This window comes from Aplysia californica, unplaced genomic scaffold (assembly GCF_000002075.1).
Source record: "Aplysia californica isolate F4 #8 unplaced genomic scaffold, AplCal3.0 scaffold00035, whole genome shotgun sequence".
NCBI lineage: Eukaryota > Metazoa > Mollusca > Gastropoda > Aplysiida > Aplysiidae > Aplysia > Aplysia californica.
The window spans coordinates 1,920,789-1,948,712 of record NW_004797305.1 but is presented as its reverse complement, the minus strand read 5'-3'; the positions used below and the strand labels follow the sequence as shown (position 1 = coordinate 1,948,712).

Below are 27,924 nucleotides of genomic sequence, written 5' to 3'. Positions count from 1 at the left end.
AAGTACTGTCATCATTACTACAAGTACTTTATATAATGTGGTTCAACTTAAAGTATCTTTTAATGAAGGTTCTTGCTATTGTTCTTATTGTTATTGCTTTTGTTGTTGCTGCTGACAATGTCGGATTTGTCTTCATCGTTGTTGTTGCTGCCATTACCATGCTGTAGTTGGTACTTTTCGTTGTTTTTGCTTTCCTAAATATCACTTAACGGTGCCTCTTTCTGTATTTTCAGCGCCATTGTTTCTCAACCTGCTATCAAGAAACACACCTTCAATATTCAAACCAAAAAAATGGATTAACAAACACGCACATGTTTATGCGAGCACTCACACTATAATACTATAATACTGGATGCAGTCTCTCACTCTCTCTCTCTCTCTCTCTCTCTCTCTCTCTCTCTCTCTCTCTCTCTCTCTCTCTCTCTCTCTCTCTCTCTCTCTCTCTCTCTCTCTCTCTCTCTCTCTCTCATCCCTTTCTTTGTTGTCTTTCTTTATCCCCCCCCCCCTGCCTCATTTCATTCCAGATCACAAGTCGAAAATCAACCCACCCACTCCAGAGAACATATACTTTATACAATATACCCCCCCCCCCGGTCCCTTGGCGTCTAACCCTAACTCAAAAATTTGGAAGGGGGCAAACATTCTCCCCCCCCCCCCCCCATTGGTTCCCCTCCCCCGTCCCCTTACTCAATTCCCTCCCCGTTCAGGTATCAGTTGTACCCGTGGACCCATGGAGAGTCTTTGACGTTGAGCGTCATCTTCTGTATCCTCAGACCCGGCCCGGCCCAGGCGCCTGCCGTGTGTGGACGGTTCTGGTAGGACATGCGAGCTGTGCTGGACGTCCACAAGCCGTTGCTGCTGTCGAAGTAACGGCCGGTGGTGGACGGTCGGACCCGGGGGTGCTGATGTCCGATGAACTCGGAGGATACTGAGCGTTCGAAGGGTCTGAAAAATATATATTGTTGACTTTTGTTCAACTTGTCTGGTCTGAATAACCGAGCCAGGACTCCAAAAAGGGAGATAAGATTAGACAGACTTTAAATAGATTGAATTCGGCATCTTGGTAACGTTTTACCTTTTTAAGACATATCCCCCCCCCCCTCCCGGAATTGGTCCACAATTATTTACTATGCAACACAAGCCTTTTTCACAATGAGGGATTATGTGCAGATCATCATCATCATCATCATCATCATCATCATCATCATCATCATCATCATCATCATCATCATCATCATCATCATCATCATCATCATCAAGATGAATTATGCTGCCTAAGCATGGCAGCCTTGGCTGAGTGAGACTATGAGACTAGTGCAAAGGCCCTGGACAGAATAAAAAAACAAAGCCCTCCGCCTTGTATCAGGTCAGCTGAAAATACCACTAACAGAAGCGCTGCGCTGTGAGACCAGAACTGAGCACTACACCACCTATTCAAAAAAGAACATGCCTCTAGTCTGTAGAGATGGCTAAGAGATTGCCAGACAACCTTCCTAGAAAAAAGCCATTGATCAAGCAGTCAAGCCTAAAAACAGCAGGAAAAGTTGGTTTCGGATGGGCACCGATCTAGCAGACCACCCCCCTCTGAAGCAGAGAATCAATGGCCGATCGATCTGGTGAGAGCTTGTCCATGGGAAACCCGTGGCGAAATCAAAATTCAGACAGAACTAAGGGAAGTAAAGAGCAAAGGTAAAAGCACGTGAAGCTGCAGAGGATGTGATCAAAGAGGTTGGTGCCGATGTGACAATTTTCACCGATGGATCGGCTGTCGCAGGATACCGCGAAGGTGGAGCAGCAGCAGTGGTGATAATGAATGATGAACCACCACGAACAAAAATCATTAAAATTAAAGGTGCATTCCTTACATCATCTTAGGACGAGGAATGCCAGGCAATGATGTCTGCTGGATTGCTGACACTTTTAGTCACGCTATCCCTCCAAAGAAAAATGTACCCTGTATTCTTCGTAATGTTATTCTACGTCAACGTCGACAAATTTTTATGTTTCGTCGAAAATAATATGTAATATTCATGACAGCGACCAATGAGATGTTAACCAGAGCTAATTAAAGTCCCGAGGGTTCTGTCTAATTATTACCGCACATAGTTATGCTGTGCACAGTTCACATAGGCCCCTGCAGTTTGAGAACAGATTAACATGTGACCAGATCAAAGGTCTCCTCTGAAACATAACTTCCTTCAATAACAAAAAGACCTAGGAGTTTTAAGAATTTTAGATTGACGCAATATCTTCAAAGTAGTTTTCGTCTTCGTGGAAAAGACGTTCCCAGTAAGGTCAATTGAAATATGTATAAGTATATAATTGTCCCTTGTAACACAACTGCAGTTTTTGGTTTTTTTTAACAGTGTCGTGTTTTCTTTGTCCGTCATAACGATCTTTGAGATTGAGAAATTGTGTGAACTAACCAACTTGCCCTTTTTTCCTTTCTTTTCAATCTGCTTAATACCAAACTCCGCAAAACCTTCCGAGAGGAACAAATAGTTACCTCAGGAACATTGAACTAGAGCTGAGACGCTTTGACTGGGGTTTTTTTCGGTTCGGGGGTCTCAAAGAGACTACGGTATTCTGTGTATGTTCTATGCCACCCACTTGTGAACGGAAACTAACAGTTACACAATGTTTCACAAGTCAGCTTGACAAGTCTGCGCCAGGTTTCCTTCCGCTGTTCTGTGCAATTAGCTAGCCAATTGTCTGCGGGTAAAGGCGCTGGGCAAATAATAATCCAGACAAGATATCGGGGATTTCTGATTGACAAATAACGACAATTGTCTCCGATTTTCATGGAGAAAATTTTGCACCCTGTAACATCCACGCCAGAATGCTGAGTATGTGTTGGGTGTATTTGAGTGCTTGCCCGCGTGTGTGTCTGTGTGTGTCTGTCTGAGTGTGAATGTTTGTATCTGTGTGTATGAATATGCATGTGCATCTGTGGGTGAACCGGATAAAAAGGGGCCTACATGCGAACAGCTTTCTCACAGTAGGAACATAATTAACATCTGCTCTTACTTGAGACGGCACCATTGAGTTATGAATGAAAACAAATCCCGAATGCATTCTGTACACCCCTTAAATATTCAGAAAATATTTATTCCTGCTTTCGGTTAAACGTAATTGTAACTTTTAAATCTGCTGTAGGTGTAATGTCCTAAAGGTTAATTGTTGATAGTTGACTTAACGTAAAAAGTTAATACATAAATGGAAGGCTCAGTAGTAGAGAAGACAATACTGTTATTAATATGTTTCAAATTTGGCGGTACTAATCTAACCTTTGGTGGTCAGAGGTTGATGTCATAATAATGCCACGACCTGATTAAATGTCGGTAAAAAGTTGAGGGAAAAGGCACACACTCACAGTCCGGTCAGGAGTTTATTATGGTGTCCTTTGATTTTTGGAGGTAGACTCAACCAGTCTGATTGTTAGTATAGCTGTACAATTAGTGCTTGTGGCTGCTTATGAGAGAAGCCCGAAAGGGAAGAAGAGAAAGAGGTATTTAGTTGACAAGAAAACACTACCATGTATTGTGCACACTGCTCATTGGGGATTTCGCAGGCGTTTATTTAAATTTATAAGCCTACGTCTATGGGTGAATTTGACAGCCATAAAGTTCCCAAATTATGGAAGGGAAACTGATTATTTGATTAGGTACACACTTCGCCCAAGTCCGTGTGTGTATGTGTGTGTGTGTGTGTGTGTGTGTGTGTGTGTGTGTGTGTGTGTGTGTGTGTGTGTGTGTGTGTGTGTGTGTGTGTGTGTGTGTGTGTGTGTGTGTGTGTGTGTGTGTGTGTGTGTGTGTGTGTGTGTGTGTGTGTGTGTGTGTGTGTGTGTGTGTGTGTGTGAAGGAGGTGTTATGGAGAAACAAGACAGAGCCCAGTCGGAGAAGAGGAGAAGAGGTGGGAAGAAGGCGGTGGCAATGGATTAGACACAATCATAGGGATCCAGACAGCTGCATAACAAAAAAATTAGCGTAGGCTTGGAATCCCCTAAGTAAGATATCAAGAGGGGGGCAATGTGGAACGAAGAGCAGGGTCACAGATAATGATGTTCAAAAAAGGGAAAAAAACTTGGAATAATAAATCTGAGGCTAACCCAGGATAGGGAAACGTGGAGAGCGTTTGTTCGTGGTTCATACCCTGACCCAGGGGGAGAAAGATGATGATGAAATGCAGACGGAATATTTATTTAATTGGAAGAATGTGTCTCTATGTTTTTCAAGCCCGAAAGTATATAAGAGTTATTTCATCTTTTCTGTCTTTTCATTCTTCATATTTCGCCCCCCCCCCCCGCGCAAAAACCACGAACAAACGGTCTCCCCCGTTTACTTAACAAGGTTAGCCTTCGATTATTTGTGGATCTGTAGTGCACATAAGAGGGGTGTTATAACATGCAAATTCAATGCCTCAACTATGCAGAAAATCATAAAAGACATTACAACAAGCAGAATGTACGAGTAATATTGTTCAAAAGATACGATAAGGCCAGTGTTGTAATCTTAAAATCGCATTTGAAGGTTTCTTAAAGCCAGGACAAATGTACATGACACATTTTTGAACGCCTACCGCTATTTTTGTAAACCGCTACCATCCTGTGCAAAAGTGTACAGGCAGACGCTTCTAGCTTTGAGCCAAAAATAGGAGAATAGGGGTAATATTAGTTTGGACGAGTCACCGAGACGCCCTTGTCTGAAATTAAACACATCGTTAAATCTAAAAAGCTGAGAGTCGACAGAGATATTTACCTCGAGCTTACGAGATCCCTGCAGCTCCCACTGGGATAAGTCGCAAAGAAGCCCGGATTTGTGTCTTGCCAGCCATTGGATAAGACGCTGTTCCGTGAGTCCAGACGCTTCATCTGTTTGTTTCCGGAAAGCCTCGATCTCAGGCGAGCACTTTTGACAACATGGCGCCGATGGACCTCAGCTGCAACATTGTGAGAACGATTGCTGCTTTCGTGTCCCCGAAGGGAGTTGCTCTTTATGTTTGTGTGCGTTTCTTGTTCCCTTTCCGTCAACTCCCACAGAAAAAGCATTGGCTCTACGTTAAAAAATGTGTACTGAACAGCTCGAGGTGAAAATCTAATTTGGAATGTGAGTCTTCCTGGAGATCTCTTGGCTCCTTGTTCTCACAGCGACCCTTACAGTGAACCAAGGAGGCAAGACAAAAATACTTTTCCTGAAACGCTTCTTTTAAAGAAAGAAAGAGACTAATTGACGAGCTTTTTTATAGCTCTAAACGATTTTCAAAATATCTTTCCAAAGAAATTTTCGAACTGCTCGAACTTATAAGTTTAGAGGGGGTGGGGGGGGAAGTGACGTTGAAATACAGCTGTCAACTTGGTATTTGACCATTTCTTGTGCAAATGTTGTCCAGCTTGCGAGTTAATAATAACTGTACATGGGTTTTTATTTTTAAAACTGTACGTTTGTTTGTGTTTTCATGCCTGTGGTTGTGTTTTGTGGCTGTGTGTATGTGTGTGTGTGTTTGTTTGTTTGTGCTGGAACGTTCGCACGGATTTAAGTATGCATAGTATGAGTCACACGTTCTAATACAATATGTACCCAGTCACTTACAATGATGATAAAGTTCTTCAAGTACCTCTACAAAAGTGTGCATTCTTCCTTTGCGTATGCTGCTTTGTATTCCAGTGAAGCTATTTTCGTTCACTTACATATTCCTTTCAATTGACTCAATGGTTCAAATCCCTCCTGCATCTTAAATAACCTTACAGTGTTGACGAGAGCGCCCAACCCATACGATTCAAATCCCTCCTGTACTGTCGCCTGGAATCATAAAGCTCTCTCACCAGGACCGAACGTTGAGGACCTCGGTGTGTCAAAAGTGGCAGGTATGTGGCTCTGGGCGGCTGTCTCCAGGGACGTGTAGGTCACTGTACTGTGCGGGCGCCGGTATGTCGAAATTTCGCTTTGAGCGCGTGCGACGGTGCTCACACATAAGGTGTCGTCGTCTACTGGAAAACAGAGAAACAAAAAAAATTATAGTTTATCGAAAAGGTTGTTATGTCACATAGGAGTCGTCCACCTTGTATGTCAGCATTCTAGCAGACAGACGGAGTTATTCGAGAACAAAACTTCCCCAAAAGGGAAATGAACTCATGTCTTCCCGCTTGCAACAATGTGTGTGGGGGGGGGGGGGGCTCTTATGTGCACCACAGATACCGGTAAAGAGGTTTGAGATAAAAGTCAACCAGGCAACCCTGAAGAATCGTTAAGGAAATTGTGGAGACGATTGTTCATTCTCAGCTCTATAAAGTCGCGGCGGACATACACATGTCCGATCAGCAGCAGACCAAAGGCAATGTTGCTGCACATATGGAACCATATAACACAAATCAGAGACACAAATTTGTAGAACGTCATAGTATGCATTTAGTTGTTCACCTTTCTAGTATTCGGATAAAGAAAACAAAATTTTAAAAAACCTGCATAAAGAGGGTGATTATTTAAAAACAGTGCGTTTTCAAGCGTTATTGAATGACCAGAACGTCAGCCTCAAAGAATTAATCAAGCTGGACTGTGATGCTTGCCCCAACTGGATATTCTGGAGCGCTGGTTGTTAGGGGAGCTTTTATGGCTTTCTGCTAATTTGGTTCTGTCTAGTCGGAGACAGACGATTCGAGATGCTATCCCTCCGGCAACCTTTCTGTGTTGAAAGGATCAACAAGTGATATTCTGAAATAAGAGGACAGTTAATCAGCTTAGACACCTTGTGTATTCTCCCTACTGTGACGTAACCTGTTGATCTTGCGCAAAGAGAAGAATGGTTGAACAGGCCAATAAGGGAATGACAATAACCTTACTGCAAACTTTCCAGGAACAACCATTAAGTTTTAGTCCTGATTGAGTAGCTATGGGCTTCAAAGATTTTATTTTTCGAATTACGTTTGAGCTGAAACTTTTTTTGGTCACGTTTTGATAAACATGTACATATATTCATAACTTGAGTACATATATTCATAATTATTATCCTTCTAGTAACTGCTGTCGATAACCATTATTTTTTAAATTTTCACCTTTATGTTTTGATTCTATTGATTATCGGGCTTCCCAATACGAAAGTTTTGTTTTTCTTTTTTTGTCATCCTTCTTTTTTTCCTGTTTGTTCCTTCCATGTGCTCGTAGCTGAAACCTCTTTAATCCCCCTCTGCATCTTATCATATTCTTCCGTGGTTTAGTTTGGTATGCAATAACAACTCTTCAATCAAAATCCCTGAGGGCGATATCGTTTTAGCAGATTAAATTGCTGACCTCATAAAAAAATGCTGTACCCATAAATATCGGCATTCACATCTGATGTTCTAGTAAAACAACTTACTTGTGTAGTTACCAATGACCTGGTCGCTGAAATCTCTCACCGTTGGTTTAAGCGTGCTCCTGCTCGTTGTGTTAACCGTGCGGATCTTCCGGGCCGGAAATGACATAGTGATGACTGGTGCCTGAAAGCTGCCATTTACCGTGGGCTATTTCAATCCTTTCTTAATCTTATCACAGAGTCACAGAATGCTGTCCTCTCTATTGACACGTAGTTACAGTTATGTAAAGAAAGTAGAGAGACACAAACTGTCACTGCTCGTTTACCACGACGATGTTGTGGTGATAGGAAGATAAGTAGTCATGATCTTGTTCAAAGAGATATCGATGGTACCTAGAAAGATTAAAAAGAATAAATTATTTATTTATATACATATATATATTCACACACTGATTTTGGAAACGATCAGTGGGGTTACATCTTGGTATAGCAGACAAACGACACCCAAGAGCTCTATTGTTGTAATATTTAACCCCCTTAGGCTGTTGACATGCAGTAATAATAACAATAATAATAATAATAATAATAATAATAATAATAATAATAATAATAGATTGCATTTATATAGCGCTCTATCCCATACTAGATCTAGTATAAGCTCTGAGCGCTTTACACCAATCACATTGATTCACACAAGAAAAAATATTTCACAGAAACAAGAAAAACCAATTCAACCACACGAAGAAGAACTTTCACAAGCATACATTAACTATATATAAGAAAGGACAGCTGAAAAAAAATTTAAATATATATATATATATATATATATATATATATATATATATATATATATATATATATATATATATATATATATAAATTAATTAATAAAAAATAAATAAATAAATAAGTAAATAAAAATTATTTTTTTTAAAAATAATAAACAAGCAAATAAATTATTTTTTTAAATAACGGCACTTACTAACGCACTAACAATTAAACAAATGACTTACTCTGAGATCCTGAGACAAGGTATTCCAGATTTATTTTTGGGCCAAAAAAGAGAAACTTTTCTCACCAAAAGATGGTAATTTCATTCTTGGGGGCTCTGAATTTGGTTGCATCCGTGGATGACCGTAACTGACGAGATGGAACTTACAGTGTAAAAAGCTCAGAAAGATAGGATGTGGCATTATCTATAAGACGCTTGAAACAGGTGGTAGAAACTTTATATTGGATTCTTTTATCAACTGGAAGCCAATGCAGAGCTTTTAACATTTTGTAAGCAGGATCTTTCTTCTTTTTCTTCAGCACTAGTCTTGCTGTGTTATTTAGGGTCACTTACAGTTTCCCCATTCGTTCACACGAAATACCAGACGTGTCCCTCTATAATAACCGGTTAGAGGTGTTATTAGATACAGCTTGCTTGAATGTGATTAGGATAATCTAAGAAGCAAGAAACGATAGAAGTTACATTAGAGCAATATGACTGATTTCCAAGACAACGGTCAGTTAACCAATTTAAATATGAAGGAGTTGGTGACTCCATTTATCTGTCGTAACAATGAAAACAAACCAATTTAAATTTAAAATTCGGCAAACACATAAAAAGAAGAGGCAAGAAATTCAGGTGGAAGTAGTAGTAGTAGTAGTAGTAGCAGCAGCAGCAGCAGCAGCAGCAGCAGCAGCAGCAGCAGCAGCAGCAGCAGTAGTAGTAGAAGTAGTAGTAGTAGTAGTAGTAGCAGTAGTAGTAGTAGTAGTAGTAGTAGTAGTAGTAGTAGTAGTAGTAGTAGTAGTAGTAGTAGTAGTAGTAGTAGTAGTAGTAGTAGTATGTTGTTGTTGGTTGTTGTTGTTGTTGTTGTTGTTGTGATTGTTGTTGTTTCTTTTGTTGTTGTTGTTGTTGTTTTGTTACTGTTGTTGTTTTTGTATGCTGTTATAATTTTATATTGTTATTGTTATTGTTATCATCCTTAATACAATTTTAAACTTTCTCCTTTAAATATTTCTGAATTCATTACTCCTACGGTGTGGGTCACTCGAACAACTTAGATCTGTTAAGAAATTATGCGGAGGATTGAAGGTACTTTACTTTTCCTTTTGAAAAGGTGTGGTTTCTCGCACTTACTAACAACGACAAGAAGAGGCAAATACTTTGTCTACTTATCACACACACTTGTTGTTGTTGGGTTGTTGTTGTTGTTGTTGTTTTTTGTTACTTTCTGTGTGTTTGTATTTGTTTGTGTGTTCAAGTGTGCGTGTGTGTTTGTGTGTGTGTGTGTGTCTGTGTGTGTGTGTGTGTGTGTGTGTGTGTGTGTGTGTGTGTGTGTTATAATACACGTGTAGATATACACACAAACATAATAATACGTAATGTAGGCCTATTATGTATGTATCAAGGTTAATAATAATCACATGCGCTCACAGGCCTATTCAAACACACTCACACACACACACACACACACACACACACACACACACACACACACACACACACACACACACACACACACACACACACATACGCGAGCGCGCACACACACCTATACGCACACACATTTGCATGTATGTAAATTATATATGTATATATTATGTATAATTTATGTATATACACGCGCGCAAACACACACACACACACACACACACACACACACACACACACACACACACACACACACACATACGCACATACTTGCCAGCGTGTGAGACACACAAAAGTTAAATCTACACTCATGCTCGTACACACATGTTTTCAACAAGTGACGTTTAAAGAACAGGACATGCCAAGTTGATACAATGTTCATATAAAATCTTCATATTTCTGTGAATAGACTTATTGCTCTCCCAAGAATACAGCTGTCTGTACACTATCTGATAGCTTTCACATTGTATTTCTATTCTCACTCCTAAGTTTACTTTGCCAGAGAGCAAAAAAAGGTGCATTTACACCCCCATCACAACAATTAAGGTCATTTAGGGGGCAGGCTTCGAACATGACTGTCAGGGCTAACCCAGCTGCGGGGAATACAGCATCCTAACAGACAAACTATCAAGATACTCGACAAATTCAGGAAGGAAATGACAAGAGTGCCAAATAGTTACTTTGTTGCCCCGTTTGTTTTTGTTTTGTTTTTTTAACAAAATTTGAATCCCGTTAAAAAGTAAGTGCTCATTGAGAAGCTGGCGGTCTGAGACCTTTACTTCTTACCCTTATTTTAGTTTCCCTCTTGTTGTCCAGCGAAAATATCAACTTGAAAAAATGTTCCGTTCTTTTGAATGGCCTGCACAAATCCCCCATTAGAGGAAACCAATTCGTCTTTCTGAAAGGCACCAATAATCTTGAGCCGGAGAATTGAAATGCCATGGGAGGCCTTATAGTAATGTGAAAAACGACACGATGATTAGAGTGCCATTCTGCACGCAACTGCCATAAAAGCCGTGTAGAACGAAGGCCAATCTTGAGTGGCAAAGCAGATCGATAGGAGAGTCATGCCTCACTTCCTTGGCCGGCCAGCCGTTCCACCTGCTCACCACCAGCCAGCAGAGCAAGCGTCGAGCCACTCACCAATAATTCATTAAATCGATCAAAGGATCGATGGTTAAGGAGTGGGTTCAAGGAAAAAGAAAAGAAGCGTTCTGTGTCTTCAGGACTTACAAAAAGAGAAAGGTTATAGTTTTCACGTAATCCATCAACGACGCGTAAGGCGTGCATGAGAAAAGACTCTGAAAGGTTAATTTTATTTTTCCTAATTAGGAAAGGCTCGTTTTCTTGTGTGCTCAAACTAAAATCGCAACTAAAATTGAGTCTAAAGAATGTTCTAGTAAAGACATGAGATCAGCAATACGAGTCTAAGCATATGCGTGCATGTGTATGAATCTGTGAGCATGTGTGTGTGTGTGTGTGTTTGTGTGCGTGCCCTTAAATGCGTTTTTGAGTGTGTTTGTGTGTCTGAGAGTTTTTGCGTTTGTTCATGTATGTGTGCTTGGATGTTTTATTTGGAAAAACAACTTTCCTTTTATGTATTTTTCTCCGTGTATGTCTGTGTGTCTGTTGATATCCTTCGTCCCCCCCCCCCCCCCCCTCTCTCTCTCTCTCTCTCTTTCTCTCTCTCTCTCTCTCTATATATCTATCTATATATATATATATATATATATATATATATATATATATATATATATATATATATATATATATATATATATATATCGACGTCTATATATGATATATTATATATATGATACATTATATATATTATATATATCCCCCTTCCCCCTTCCCCCTTTTATAGATAATATAAGACGTTATGCCACAACATGGTTTACACACAAAGCTTAACGTGTACACGTTATTGAAACGTTCAGCAGCCGTATAACGAGGCGCGAAGAACATGAATGGTTCCGATTACATGTATTTTGCAGCGTGCTACCCCGGTAATAAGGATTATGGACCTGAGTTCTACATTATAAGGCAGGTAAAAACGGTACAGTATAACAGAAAATTCAATGTCTTTTTCTCCAAGGTACACTGCTACAGACAGTCTAAATTGCTTCTTTTTTTTTGGGGGGGGGGGGGTGTTATAAGATTTTTAAAACTTCATTCGATTTCCGAGGATAAAAGTTTACAAAATTTAGAGTAGATAGATAGATAGATAGATAGATAGATAGATAGATAGATAGATAGATAGATAGATAGATAGATAGATAGATAGATAGATAGATAGATAGATGGATGTCCACTTGTCCAAGACGGCTATGTTTCTCTTCGACAATGGGTGGCCATCTTAGACAGTTTCGACTCTGTGTGTGCGTGTGTGTATGTGTGTGTTCATCATGTTTATTAAACAAGCAAACAAACAAACAATATCATGTAAATTTGAAACATTATTAAGAACTTACTAAGAACTTACTTGATTAAATTATCGAAGTGAGCCAACGGGCACTTACGCATTTCCAAGGAACAATTTACCGGGATCAAACTTGCCGGTCATATAGCAAAAAACGTTTTACACAGGCTACTCAAAGAAACAAAAGACAAAAATCTTCAGAATTGATACCCAGCAATATTGCCTCTTCTCTGTGGGTCACGCGGTGTGAAAATAGTATTCTATAATTGACATTAATGCACAGCTCCGAATCATAATAATGAAATTGTTTTTATTAAGAACAAATTATGTACGTGGGGTGCAGTAAATAGAGCGCGATGTTAGGTCGACATAACACACTTCCACTCAAGATCGAGTTTGAGTAAGCTATGAAATACCTCTGCTAGGCGTGCTTTATTCTCTCTCTCTCTCTCTCTCTTTCTTTCCCGGCTAGTAATCTGGAATAATCCGTTCCGCTTGTGCTGAATCACAAACAATGGCAATCCCTGCGACGCTAAATGGCGTTCACAGCGACGGTGCCTCATCGAGAGCAGGCACCCTGATGACGTGCTGAGGGTGAGAACCGAGAGAGGTCAGGGATAACTATGAGACTTCTTTGATGCAATGTGGTGACGTCATTAATCATTCACAAAGGTCACTGACAGTTGATAACCTTTCATAAGAGTTAAGATTCTACTGCACAGAGTTTTATTTTGTTCTGGGAGGGCAAGGGTGAGGGAGACCTTTGCTCTGGTTCTACGTAGGATCATGTCTCAGGGTTTTCATTTATCGTCGAGACTCGTTGTTAGTTCGTTTGCCTGGGGACTATTTTCGTTATTGATTTATGGGCAATACTTAACAAAAATATTACTCAACGAAATAGTACGTCAACTTTTCGGATGAACTTCATTTAAGGCCAAACATATGATCTGTCAAACTTTATTTTCTCCTCTCCCTACTGATCGATTTTATGATGATATGGCAGAACTTGCGTGTCACATAATGTCTATTTCGATGACTATGTTCATAGGACGTTGCTTTGAAAAAAAAAAAAGAAACGCTACGTTGATGTCAGATTTTAACGGTTAAAAAAGTGAAAATCAACGTCATGACCTGAGCATATCTGTATGTATGTGTGTTCACCTTGCAGGAGCAGCAGCAGAAGTTGCAGTTGCAACCGCAGTAACACTACAGTGGAAGAAGATGGCGCTTCTTATTTTTCAAACCGTAATATAATAAGTGGAAGGAGGCGCAACAGAGAGGACACAGATCGTCGTAGTTTGATGTCGCTCGTGCTCGAGTTGTTCCTGATTTGTTGTTGTTGTTGTTGTTGTTGTTGTTGTTGTTGTTGTTGTTGTTGTTGTTGTTGTTGTTGTTGTGTCTGCTATTGTGTGGTACATTGCCTTCTTTCTTATTCATTTAGGGGTAGACTCGGAGCAACTTACTTTGAAAAACTATACAGATGGGTGGCCAGAAAAGATCGGGATGATTTAGCTTTTTTTTTAGAGCTTCCAAGCAACAGAATGAATGTAAAACCATTATCCGTGATGACTCTCGCAGATCTGACACTTGATCATGATTTGATTTGATTTCGTCTTTGCTGTAATTGATGCTGCTGGTGTTCTAGCGCTACCGTTGCTGCTGTTGTTGCTGGTTTTTGTTGTGGGTTGCTTTTTTATATATTTGTTTGTTTGTTTGTTTGTTTGTTTGTTTGTTTGTTTGTTTTGTAATGTTGCTGAACATGACGCCTTTACAGAGCTGTTTGAAAAGAAACAATCAGTGTCGTGCGCTGGTTCTGAGCCTGTGTTGAACTTTCGTGCGTGTCTTGGGGCATGTTTTGTCTTGGCCAGTCGTCAAGCATGACACAATGCCAAACAATAATTCATATAGGCTCAAAGCCTTTACATAAACGTTGATACGTTCTCTCTCTCTCTCTCTCTCTCTCTCTCTCTCTCTCTCTCTCTCTCTCTCTTTGGATTCCGTGTCCTATGTCGAGACACAAACAACAAAGACACTGCTGTCAACGCGAAAAAGCCGTGTCGAGACTGTACTTAATCAAGCGTGGACATTCAGCTTATCTTTGAGACAGTACGTCCAGAGATCTGTGTCGTACGCCACTTTTTTCGTCTCAGCGTGTAACCGGTCGCCTCAAGGTAAACGTCAAGGTCCGTCGATCTATAAATCGTGAAAAACAACGCCCACCCAATTTAATACATTTCGGTACCGATTGGTGCTGATAAAATAAGCACTGATTCTAATGTCATGAGCTTAATTACCCCATGGTAAGTCAGTCGTATTTTAGGTACACACTCCCGCCTGCGCACACGCTCAAACACGCACATACACACACATACACACACATATACACACATACATATATTACACACAAAAAACCCACGCGTGCGCGCGCGCTCATACATACACACACATTCTCATACAGATACACATGCACACACACATATACACACACACACCTAAACACACACACACACACACACACACACACACACACACACACACACACACACACACACACACACACACACAGCGCCCGCATGCAGACACAATGCATCTTATAATATTCGATTTCGTTTAGAGTTGATCCCTGGGGGGAAAAAATTTTAATCGAATAGTTCGCATTTGCTTTGTCTGTCGGTCGTTACAGTTCCAAAGCCGTGTCATGTTTATAACTGTCTAACTCAGACGTTATAGATAGCTGACGGAATCTTACATTTAAAAGGGAAGTGTCTACGTTCTCTATCTCTAGAGAATGTATACAAGCTGTCTACGTTCTCTAACGAATCAAAAAAGTAACAATATTAAGCCTGTAGGGCCCTATTTGACCTTCCGGATAAGGCTAGGCTACTTTTCAATCTTTCTTTTTTTTTCAAATTGATTTATATTGTTTTTCGTCGTTAGATCTACGTCAAATGGGTCCGCCAGTTCACTCATTTGGGTTATATTGGGTTATTCCATGCACTAGATCTGGGCCTATCGTAGACCTAGCTTTGATATGACTGACTTGACCTTGACCCACGTGATTTGATTTAATGACAGTGGTGTCACATCATACACCAATTCAACAGTGGTTTTTTTTTTTAATGTGAATTTAGTATCATTTATGGTCTCTCACCTTGTATCGCATAGGCCTACCTTAGCTTTGAGGTGGGAATACGAAATTGCATGTAAACTGCAAGCTATCTTCTAAATATTAATTACAGAAGGCCTGATCGTCAGTGCCTTATTCAACGTTTTAGGGGGGGGGGCATCAAAGTGCACCTTCCATGTTGAAAAGTGTAGGCCTACAACATATTATTATGAAAAGGGGGGGGGTGTCATCTCGCTGGAATGAAAGAATGTGTTTGTTGCTTGTTAGGGGGTTTGACGTCGCTGTAAAGGCAAGATGCGGTACTGTAGACAGCTTTACTTTCGCGAGCATTTTAATTTCACGAAAGTAAACTTAATAGCTTGCTAAAATAAAGTGTAAGCACTGTGGAAGCAGCAATGTCGACTCGCTTCCATGTTAGATAGAGCGAGCGAGCTATTTTTAGGTTCTCTACTAACTTAAAGAACGTAGACAGCTTGTATACGTTCTCTAACATTAGAGAATGTAGACACTACCTTTAAAAAAATGTCAGGGAATTCTTGGACTTAACTGGAGTGTGAGTTTGCGGATTGTTATTTTTGTCTCGGTGATTTCGTTACAAGGATAACGATGTCGTTTCTTCGGCAGAAAGTTATGCTCCACCTTTGTTCTGTATGAAATCTAAATCTCGGTATAGTGTGGACAAAAGTAGAGTTGAGTTCATCTTACTTCATTGATTCATTAGCCATTTCCTTTATATGTCACAAGAAAACTATCACCATTGACCTCTTCTTCTTTCGTTTAGATGAACGGTGGAAGACCTTACCCTTAGAACAACGCTGAAATAATATCTGTCCGTGTGATATTTGACCAAACGGTGCTTTAGGTTTAAAAGTGAGTGAACTTCTATCTATCTATCTATCTGTCTATCTATCTATTTATCTATCTATCTATCTATCTATCTATCTATCTATCTATCTATCTACCTATCTATCTATCTACCTATCTATCTATCTATCTATCTATCTATCTATCTATCTGTTTATCTATCTATCTATCTATCTATCTATCTATCTATCTATCTATCTATCTATCTATCTATCTATCTATCTATCTATCTATCTATCTATCTATCTATCTATCTATCTGTCCGGTCGATCGATCTATCGATCCATCGAATCTATATATATATATATGTATGTGTAAATACATATTATATATATATATATACATATATATATATATATATATATATATATATATATATATATATATATATACATATATATGTGTGTATGTGTGTGTGAGAGAGAGAGAGAGAGAGAGAGAGAGAGAGAGAGAGAGAATGTGTGTGAGAGAATATGTGTGTGTGCGTGTGTGTATGTGTGACTGAGTGTGTGTGCGTGTGTGTGTGTGTGTGTGTGTGTGTGTGTGTGTGTGTGTGTGTGTGTGTGTGTGTGTGTGTGTGTGTGTGTGTGTGTGTGTGTGTGTGTGTTTATCAGTTAGTCCAAGAAGTGACATAGGAATTAAGCAAAGTTCCCACAAAAGGTTGATATTTTTCTCACAAAGTTCGCTCTTGTAGCTTGTTTCAACACCTCTTGTGGAAACAACACAATTGGCCATTGTTCTTTGTTTTTGTCTGTCGATTAATGGCTTGAACAATAATGAGGAGAAATGCCAAACGATGGATTTCAAAACTAAAGGGAGAATGAAAATAATTAATTATATTACACGTTCTCCTCTTTCAGCAAATTTTTCTTTCCTTTGATTTTAATGCGCTTGTCTTGGGTTTATTCTTTTTGTTGTATTTTTACTATGGGCCTAGTCACTGACTTTTATTTTGATGGGGTTTTTTTATTTATTGTTTTTTTTAGATTTCTAAGCTTAGCTGTAGTTTCAATGTTTCCTTGAGAAAGAATTATCAAAGTTAACACCGATTGCGCTACACTCCGTCATCACTAAAAATGAAATTTGATAGTGTGATTTTCGTGTATAAGGGTGTAAAATTTATAAATATCTTGACAGTATCAAAAAGAATGGGGATACATATCATAAAAATCTTGTTTGATTGGGAACTTGGTTTTTCTTCCTGGATCCCTTTGATACCATCTTTGTAAGCCGGCATAGGACGGCTAAAACCTACATAGCATGGCATAATTCTTAGAAGACATTGGGCCGTTCCAGCTGAACTATGATAAATCTCCCAATATCAATATAAGTCTTGATAGTGCTGAATACAGCGTGTTATTTATTACAACATAGATCTAGTCCTTATAGGAAGTAAAAGACAGACAGCCGAACTTACCGAGTGAGATATCTGCAGCACAGGAACACAGAACATGACAGAGTCAGTCTTCTTCATTGACCCCACTGTCAAGTTCACTCGCCTGTGTCCGGCCAAGTGATCCCTACTTGATTTTACAAAGGTCTTCACATGGTAATAGTATAGACGACGCACAGGCGAACAAGAAGAACAGCCCGCGCTCCTTTGTTTAAACTTTCGGCCACGATACCACAGTGGGATCGTATTTCCCAATATTCACACAGGTAGCGGCCTACAATCTTTGTAGGCTCAACTTTGTTCACTATAACAATGCGTTTTGAAATGGGGTTTTATCCCGGGGATGGTTAGTTTGTGTTTGTTCTTTGTTTGGTGTTGTTTGTGTGTGTATGTGTGTGCGTGGTTTTTTGTTGGGCTTTTTTTTTTGGGGGGGGAGGGGTTGTTTGTTTGTTTTTTTGTTTGTTTTTGTTGTTGCTGTTTTTTGTTTTGTTTTGTTGTTGTTGTTGTTGTTTGTTTTGTGTGTGTGTGTTGTTGTTTTGTTTTTTGTTGTTGTTTGGGGGGGGGGGCTTGTTGTGGGGGGTGTTAATAAACAGCATTAAATTTTAGCTTTTGTAATTCCTCTTTCCGTTTTGGGGGGAGGAAGCTGTTTTCATGCAGCGTGTATTACTCTGTTTAGATTTCCGTAGAAAAATAGAATCGTTATAGAAATCTTGATTAGCGAATCCAGCTCGAAAGTATTAACTGACTATCTGATAAGGTATTGTCATATGGTCGTTTTGGGAAGTGGGAAAAATAGTTCATGTGAGTCTTTTCGCGGATTTAGATAGCCCTATATAAAGACTTCTTTTGCTTTGTTCCTTAAGTTCAGTTTGTCTTGGGGGGGGGGGGGGGGGTTAGACTGTAAATAATATATTTCTTCATGGGTAAAGCAAGCCTTCATGTTCAAATCCTGGTATACTAATTCAGTAATCCCTACTGGGCAATGTACTTTGACTCAAATAAGAATAAACGTCTTCTCAGGGGGGGGGGGGGGGTGTAGTTTCTTCTTTTTTTGCCCCCCCCCCTCCCCCCCCAAAAAAAAGGGTGGCCCACTTATGGTGTCTTTTAAAACCTTAAATCTTTTTTCGGGTCTACAATTAGCAATTAGGATTTTTTAGATAGATTTTTAACGCAATAAGTTTGCAGCATTGGCTGTACCTTTTTTATGCCAAGCTGAAGTGCTGCTTTTGCAGTTCGCAGTTAATCACCTCTCGCGTTGGCTGGACGCTAATGTTGTTAAAATGTTGTTACAAAAGCCCCTGGTCCTACATTTTCCATTGGCTTAGTGCCGAGTAGTTCTGATTTCTGTCTCGGTAACAGGATTACTACCTCCGGATTGGTTTCTACTTCTCCCGACAGGCTGGGTTATGTGGTGCTGAGATTTGACCTCTCCCACCTCAGTTTATACTTCGGACCTGTGGTAGGGGATTTTTTGTGCAGGGGGGGGGGGGTGAGTCATTCAGTACTTTTATCAGCCAGCGTGTTACAGTCGTTGCGATCTTGGCCAACAAGCTTCAACATAGCAGTCAGACTTCAAGAGAGGAAACATTTTTTCTAAACTTATCGGAAATGTTTCAGGAGGGGGGAGGTGGAATGCAAAGTACATGTTCCCCTTTTCTTTTTGCTACCTTAGAATTACAAGGTTCTATCTGCTCAGTGCCTAGTTTTGAGAAATGTGATGTTAAAAATGTTTGAGTTTCACAACATGTCAAGCTTTTTTAAAGCAGTTCTTTGAATATCTTGATAACGACTCTAAATAATCTTACGATTTTGATGGAACATTTGGTTTCTGACCTTATGGTCATAGTAACTCAAAACGGCCAAAATTGTAAGATACAACTTTGTAATTCTGAGATAGCGAGTTGTAAGGACGGTGTATTTCCAGTTTACGTTGCCGGAGTGAACAGCAGAATTTTTTTTTTTTTTGAAGTGACGGAGGCTGAGTGAAAATATTAATATGAGGTCTTCCTTCTTTAGCGGAAATGAGTAGAATAAAAAGGACAAGCATAATGGCATTTATGAGAAGTTCGACTTTCGAAAGAAATAGACATAGTAAAGCTTGAGCAGTCGAAATAATCCGTTAATAATGCACGTAATGTCGGGGAAAAAAAGAACCGATGTGAACTACTTGCAAAATAAGTCTAAAGGTGGTGGTGACAGTGGAAGATATATGAGAAGTGAGAAAGAATTGGCGAGAAAGGGAAGACGTCAAGAGAAACAAAATTGGGATAGAAAATAGAAAGCAGAGGCTATGATATTCTGAGCCTCATAGGTCTCACCTTTCAAAGACACGTTTTAACGAGGTGTCGGATTTATATAAGATATCACGCTGCTGGATAAACCAAGAGTCCCTGAGTAACGATGTTTGTGTCTTTCGTAATTAAAATGAAAGCATCGATATTATATAACAGTGAAAAACACTTCTGAAAAGAAGAATAATTAGCTCTGAATTTCAAACGTGCAATCATCATACACCTGACTCTAAAGAAATCCTGGGATCTAACAAAGGTCCCACAATAAAAAAACAACTTTCTTTTGGTGCCAATTAGGCTTCAACCATCCTCGTTATAGACGCACTCTCATATAAAAGTCACACTTTCTAGTCTTCAGCTGGGTGACAGTAGACATTCAGTCACTTCTCAATTGAGAATATGGATGATTTTGGGGGTGGAACCTTGATGAAGCTTATGATAGTTCTGGTGGGTTCAAACAGTTTCTCTCATGTGATGGAAGGGAGACATGTAACGGCAATTCCAGCATTTGTCACGGCGAATGTCACAGAAGAATTTCTGTTCGAGAAGAGTACTGATGCACCGTCAGCACAATATTACAAGCAGCAAGATCACACAACCCCAGAGAACTACCGGGACGCCATTTGCTCTGAAAGATGTAGAAATGGCGTGGTGGTTAGAAGTGAACAAATTGCCTGTTCCTCTTTCTCTTGTTTCCCTTGTTCGTGCCTAAGACCGGGCTGTGAAATCATGGGTAACTGCTGTCCAGAGTACACGGAAGATATAACAGACCAAACTACACCGATAAATAACAACGGCAACTTTAGAACAAACCTATCGTGGTCTTCTATTTTACCGGATGTCGCGACAACTCCTTCGGAGCAACAAATTAGCCGAAACCCAGTCAACAAACCAAAGGAAAATCTTCAAAAGATGTCTTCAGGCATTAAACCATCTGGTGGAGACAGCCAGAGAGTCACATGTGACGAAAGATATTATTGGAAGAACAAGCTGTTGTCTATTCGTTCTTGCCCGGAAAACTTTCCTAGCCTTGATATCAAGTCCCTCTGTGACCAGGATGTGGCCGGCGACCAATTAACCCGGAAGACAGAAACACGAGTGACAGACAACAGCACTGGGGTCACCTACCACAACTGGTACTGTAGCGTCTGCAACAACGCCACCCAGGTATGGCTTGTGTTTGCAGACTTCCAACACCTTCATGGCTGTCAACATTTGGACAGCAATATAAAACCACCATAGATCGCTCCTAAGTTTCCCAAACGTTAGTATCACGTTGTACCAAAGATGGTACACTGCATGCAATACATAAGTTTGCCTCTGTAATCAGTATATGAGGTCCTAAAAGCAGCCTCATTAATTCTGACAGCGACGCCGACACCTGTACTATTGTGAGTTGTATTCTATTGTAGGGAGCGCCAATAAGTCTGTTTCCGACCTTTGTGCAAAGTTTTATACATGTATTGCAGAATTCCATTTTCCTTTCGAAATAAACAGATGTTAAAAAGAGAGGAAGGTAGGCAAGTAGACAAAATGTGCGAGACGAAAAGAGAGGAGAAAGCAGATGTATTCTCACAGATAAGTTGACTATAATTTATACAAACAAGTAACATGTCTAGGGTTAGATTCCATTGTCTCGGTAAAATTTGATTAGAAATTTAATCTATCGCCTCGACTCCGTTTAACCATACGCTCTAAACGGTAAATGTTCTGTTACCTCCACAGCCAGTGACATGGTCGCTACGAGTAGACTGTAACCATTGCAGAAATGTGTTTTCTGCCACGGACAAAGATGAACTTTTACGTTTGGCGGCACAAGACGAATCAGCGTGTGATATCACACAAACTCTTCCCGAGGACGTGACTCCCGTCATCCCGTGCGCGCCCTCTTGGTTCCGCCCTGCCATCGACAGTTGCAACGTCACTGGTCAATGGGCCGAGTTTGATGAGGACATACGCCAAGCGTGTGAGGACACTGCTGGTTTCCATGACTACAAAAACAGAGTCCGTGACTTTCGACAAGATAAGAATAGAGTGTACAAAAATGTCTTCTGCGCTGTTTGCAACTCTGGGTCCTTTCCCGGACTTGGCAGCTGCTCAGATTCGGATGAGCTTAAGGGTAGTTATGGGACAAAGTTGGACAATAGATTTAGTCCTCCGTTTTCGTTTTTGCTTAACGTAGGAGAGCCTCATTCCAAATCTCCCATTTTCAAAGAACAATTTGGGGAGTGCAAAGACAACCTGTGGCTGTCTGGGAAGGGGTGTGATTATCTCAGTTGTACTAAGGGCAAAGTTCTCCAAAATGGTAGATGTGTCTCAGCACTGAGTCAAGTAAGGGGTCTAGGATACAATGTCAGACTCTGGTTTGTTCCCACTAAAGACTTGCATTATCAAATAGTAACAGGAAGTTTTTATTCTAAAATTAACGAAATTCATGATGCACTGAACGTGACGATGCAATGGTCTGTTTTGGGGGTTATGAGAGTTCTTATGGAATCAAGAACGAAAACATTCATATCACCGGCAGTTTTCTCGGCGCTTTTTCCTCTGACTGACTTCGTTCTTTGGTTGGACGCCGCCATTATGGCTGATAAACACATAAGCAGGGATGAGTTTGAAAGGCTTGCTGTTAAATATTTTTTCAGCGACGACATTAGTCTGAATTTAACTTACAATTCAAACTTAGAGCTTAAAGTTTTGCCAATGTCAAATGAGGTTCAACCGGCATCTTTCTGCTATATGCCGCGAGTACTGTGCCGCGTCAGAGAGGTAAAACTCAGAGATAACTTGCCGTACAATCCAGTCCAAACTCGTCAGGAAATAAGGAAAAATTTTCTTAGACTATCGCCATTGCGTGTGTGCACACAAATTCGTTTCAATTCATCGGAATATTCAATTGAGTACGGCGCAAAAAATTCAGGGGACCCGGTATTCCCTGTAAGCAAAATTACTTTCGTCTTGCCGTTCGCTACAGTAACTCTGGCCACCCTTGAAGATTTTCATCAGATAGAATTCTCTTACAAGGGAATTCTCTCTGTTTGCTCTGACTTCTTGATTAATAAACTCGGGCGCAACGGCTTTGATGTTCCAAATTCTATCAATGATGTAGAGACGAACCAATATATCCTGACAGTAATTTGTATCTCTATATCAATTCTTTGTCTAGCTTTAACTGTATCAAGCTATTGTTTCTTTCCTGTTCTCTGCAATACGGCCGGGCTGAACAATGTGAGTCTTTGTCTCACTCTTCTGTTCGCTCAAGTTGCTCTTGTTGTAGCTGTCCATCTCCAGAAGTACTTGCCACAAGGGGGGCTAGTGTGCATAGGCTCAGGCATCTTGACACACTTTCTGTGGCTCTGCATGTTTTGCTGGAGTTTTGTCTGTTGTTTTCGCGTATTCAAAGTCTTCACTTCGGAGACTCGGTTAAATCGCATGCCATGGATCACTAGAAAATGTGAGCTCGGAAAGAGCTGGGCATTTTGCCTTATTGTTCCTTGTGTCATCATAGGGGCTGTGACAGCCGTTTCTTATACGATCACGAAAGGCCACAGCATTGGCTATTCCCGATGCTACCTTGACTCTGCTATGTTGATTGGTCTGGCAATGATGATGCCGATTGGTCTTGTCGTTCTCGGTAATCTAATTTTCTTCTCTGTCACTATTGTCAAGATCCGTTCTGTATTGCAGCTCCATCCGGGTAGAACCAACGGGCGAAATGAAGAAAAGAACCTTTTCTGCGTTTACATTAAATTGTCATTTTTAACGGGCGCTTTCTGGACACTGGCCATTGTCTCTGAAGTTTTAGACAGCGATCCACTCCGATATATGGGAATCGTTACAAACGGTTTGCAGGGTGTCTTTATATTTGTGTCATATGCGTGCAACCCGAGGGTTATCGGTCTTTACAAGCAGAAGTTTGGGATTTCAAATCGCTAAAAAGAAATCAACGAATAAACCTAATGACAATGGGTGACGACCGCAAAACTCTCATCTTGAGAAGATCTACCGCTAATAATAACTTGGCCCTCAACAGTTGCAGACATGTTTGGCACATATATTCACGGCCGACATATAATCTTCAGTTCCCGCTGGGCGGAGCACAGGGTTCTTTACAAATTGGGTATTTACACGGGAGGTCGAGTTCGAATCCTAGCGCATTCACTGTTTGGCTGTTTTGTTTTCATTATTGCGGCTCTCTTGTGACAACAATATCAGCCCAACGTCTCGTCATAGGGTCATGTGTGCAAGTACCCCACATTCGATGTAAATTAATTATAATTGTACAAAGTCGTATTTGTCTTTGCAAGGCATTCTTCTTGTGCCGGTGTTAGGTCTAGAGCAGACTTTGACGATCGTGGTGCCCCTTTCGTCTTACATGAATACAAGTGACCTAAAGTAGTTTTTCATGCTTCACTTTGTAAGTGACTTATTATGTTCCTTATCACGAGTTGCGATATATGCGTCATTTTGGGGCCGTTTCTAATCGAGATATTTTCGTTTTAAAGTTCCCATTGCGATTTGTCAGCGGTGTATCTTAACGTTTTATATTAACTCCATCCAACCCTCGACACCAGTAGCCATCAAGCGTCAAAAAGATTTTTGGAATTGCCGAAAAAGCCAAAATTTAACCTTCGAAAGATTTTCGAAATTGCTCCCTTAATTTTATATACCCAATTATCAGTCATCTCGAACTGTTGACTATCCCCCTTTCTTTGTGGTCTTTTTGTACCGCTATCGTATCAACTCACCCCAAATTCTAACTCAGTGACTCCAGCTATAGGCCTACCTGACAAAGCTACTGCTTTGTTGTTGGTGTGTTTTATTGTCTACATTCCTGGGGGGATAAATGAGTTGAGGCAAAGAATCCAAAGTGTAACACTAGTCAGAACCTGAAATACAAGTCATTGCGGTCGTGAATAGCCTAGCCTTCGCCACACGAAGCTATGATGTTTGTACGCCTTTGACACGAAGCATGTATTAAAGAAACAATGAAAGTGTTTTGGGTTGTTTGTTGATCTGTTTGGGGTTTTTTGTCTTAGGGGAAGGGGTTGGATTGTTAAAAATGTCTTTCTTTCTTTCTTTTTACCCCCCCCCCCCCCCCCCCCCTCGTCGTCTAGTACATTTTATCTTAATTTCTCTCTGATAGCATAATAGACACAACTTCATTTTTTGTTAGCTTGATTAGTTTGTTTGTTTGATTAGTTTGTTTGTTTTTGGTCCAAAGATCTGATCTTAATTACATTCCTTTTACGTTCCTCTTCTTCCATCTGAAAAAGGAGTAATGAACTGATCCCACGACTGGGAGAAAGACGAGCTTTTATTTATCATGATTACCCTCCCTCCTGCATGTTTACTATTTCTTGCTATTATTTTTAAATTAAAAAATTTTGATAAGTGTTTTACAGCGCTCGCAACTGCACAAGGTCATATGAGCGCGCGGGACACTTTAAACATTTTCAGTTTGCAGGAAATTTTGAATTTTGCCCGGGTGGTGGCCGAAGCTTACTCTTATCGATTTTAGACCACCAAGGGATCTTTAACGTGCACAACTTGCACACGGGTCCTTCGAGATTTTTAGCTCTTGTCAAAGAAGGCTAGGTGTAGATCTTTCCTACCCGAAGACCAGGGGCGTGGCTGAAAAACAGCAGTAAGAAGGAGCCAGGGAGTGGCAGTGAAAGGACTGCAGAAAGAGTCAGGAGCCCAGAGGAGGGGGCAAAGGAGGTGAGTGGGTGGGGGCAGAAAATGGAGACGAAAGCAGACGACAGAATAATAATATAATACTGTTAGAGAGCAGGAAAGGAGATTAAAGGAGACAATTTCAGAGAAGAAAATATTTCCGTCTCTACCGGATTCGAACCCGGGACTTTTGAACACATTAACCTCTAGCCCCCCCATGTTACTTTGAGTAGGGTTTTGGAAACATTAAAACCGAATTAAGGTAATAAAATAAAACAGATCTTGATAGCAAATAAAGCAATTGTATTTACATTTTCTCGAAGTTCGATTTTTTTAAACGTTTGTTCAATTTAATTTTATTCACACCCCCCCCCCCCCCCCAAGCTCCCTCGCCCTTTCCCTCTCTCTCTCTCTCTCTCTCTCTCTCTCTCTCTCTCTCTCTCTCTCTCTCTCTCTCTCTCTCTCTCTCTCTTTTTTTCCACTATATTCCTCCCAAGTTTCCGGGTTCATGGCTTCCCCCCCTGGGGGTTCAGTTTGTCTGTTCTGGGGTCTCCGATATGCCCTGAACACAACATATGAAAACACACACACACACCCCTACACTCACACACACACGCACACACACACACACACACACAAACACACACACACACAAACACTCACACACACACACACACACACACACACACACACACACACACACACACGCACAAACGAAAGCACATTAAAATTTCACCGCTCTGCATCGATTTATCCAAATGATAAGTATCTGTGCCTGTTTCGTTGTTTGTTTGATTTACAGGGAAACACGAAGACATTTCGTGCCTTATTTAGTTGTGTAAAGAAAAAAAAACAATGGACAGAAATCGTTAGATTGAAGGAAGAAGACGTACTGTGAGAACCTTTCTGCTCTCTGTAGGACGTTACTGAGTGTGGGCAATGATAGTAAATAACAAGATGGGCCACTCAGCCAAAAAAGTGTCCGCAGGAAGTATGCTCTTTGCTTCAGATGGCGCTGCAGTCTGTTTTGAAGCTCTCTTTCGTTTTTCCAGAAGAAGAATAGGAATAGCACCTCCTTGCGTGCGCAGATCGACTGCTGTTCATCAGCAGTTCGGGTACGTTCAGTGCGGAGTTTTAGGGTTTTTAAAAATTTTAATGACCTCTCGCCTTTCATTCTAAAGTCAAATTAAACAAAGAAAACCATCACCCTTTCCTCCGGAAGAGGTTTTTTGTCAGCGTAACCATTTTAAAAAAAGCGTTCTTCCTAAATTTATCCCAAAACTTGCTAGTTTCACTTTGATTTTTTTAAAACTCAAGTAGGGTAACTCTGTTCGCAAAGAGTGCGCTTTTGTGAAGAGGGCGCCACCAAATTTTGAGGACACTTTTTTAATTGGCTCAAAGAGAGAAGTGGCCCATCTTGTTATGTACTATCTTTGGTGTGGGTGCGCATCGAAGAGAAAAACAAGTTAAATGAAAGTTGATTGGTTCTTCTTTCTGTGTTGGTTTTCGTTTTTGAGTAGTTGTTCTTTTTTTCCGGAGGAAGGGTGTTTTGCTTTTGTAATTCGTATTGTGTTGTTGTTGCATTTGGTTTTTGGTTTGTTTGTTTTTATAAGGGGTGGATTTTGTTGGGTTTTTTTGTTTTGTTTTGTTTGAGGTATGGGGCGGAGGTGTTGTTTGTTTTTTGTCTCTGTTTTGTTTTTTGGGGGATTTTCTTTTTTGTTTTTTGCTGGAGGGGGAGGGTTGGGGGGAGGCGAGTTTTTCAGCAATAATTGGAAAATCTTTATTATGTGCTATGACAAACTAGACACGATTAGGTTGTTTCCGGGGAACAGCGACTGTTGGAGCACTTAGTGATCCGGGGCATCGAGTGAGAAGGAAAACAAAAGGACAGAGACAGTACACCAAAGTAAACATCATCTTAAGTACACCGGTTCGACCTTAAAAGAATGCAAAGAAACTATCATTATGGAATAAAGAGTGTCGAGCAGACAGGGAGAGAAGGCAGAAATAGCGACTGTCAAAGTGGCGACGAAGTAAAATATTCTGCAATGTGGCAAAGGAAGGAGCTGGGACAAGAAAGACAGGTGGAAACAGATCCACTGCTATATAGAAACAAAAATGTGGAAACATATCCCCTGCTATGTAGAAACAAGATTATTATTAATGATACGTTGTCTGTGCCCCCCCCCCCCCCTTTTTTTGAGCTTGCACACCTCTGAATCTTTGATTTTTTACTCTATGAAACACAATCCGTCCCATGAAAAAGCAATTATTAGTCGAACTAATTCACAGATGAGATATTTTAAAATTCATATGCATCACAAAACTAGTGCTACTTGAACCCGATAAAAGTTCGGTTAATGTGCAGCTTTGACTTTCAAAACATTCACAAACCCCTCTTTTTCCTACACCATACAGAGAGACTGCGGAGTCACAGAAAGAGAT

General features: G+C 40.4%; 2 protein-coding genes across 2 annotated transcripts; one reads left to right on the top strand and one right to left on the bottom strand.

Moving 5' to 3' along the window:
* Nucleotides 1-683: 683 nt before the first annotated feature.
* On the bottom strand, nucleotides 684-7,675 carry LOC101854067. Its single transcript, XM_005091762.3, has 4 exons — nucleotides 7,351-7,675; nucleotides 5,822-5,986; nucleotides 4,758-4,938; nucleotides 684-945 (listed from the first exon to the last, which is right to left on the bottom strand). The coding sequence occupies exons 1-4, from the start codon at nucleotides 7,454-7,456 to the stop codon at nucleotides 711-713; spliced, it is 687 nt and encodes a 228-aa protein (XP_005091819.1). The 5' UTR covers nucleotides 7,457-7,675; the 3' UTR covers nucleotides 684-710.
* Nucleotides 7,676-22,257: 14,582 nt separating this feature from the next.
* On the top strand, nucleotides 22,258-24,797 carry LOC106014204. The gene has a single exon (XM_013091414.2). The coding sequence runs from the start codon at nucleotides 22,258-22,260 to the stop codon at nucleotides 23,737-23,739; it is 1,482 nt and encodes a 493-aa protein (XP_012946868.1). The 3' UTR covers nucleotides 23,740-24,797.
* Nucleotides 24,798-27,924: the final 3,127 nt, after the last annotated feature.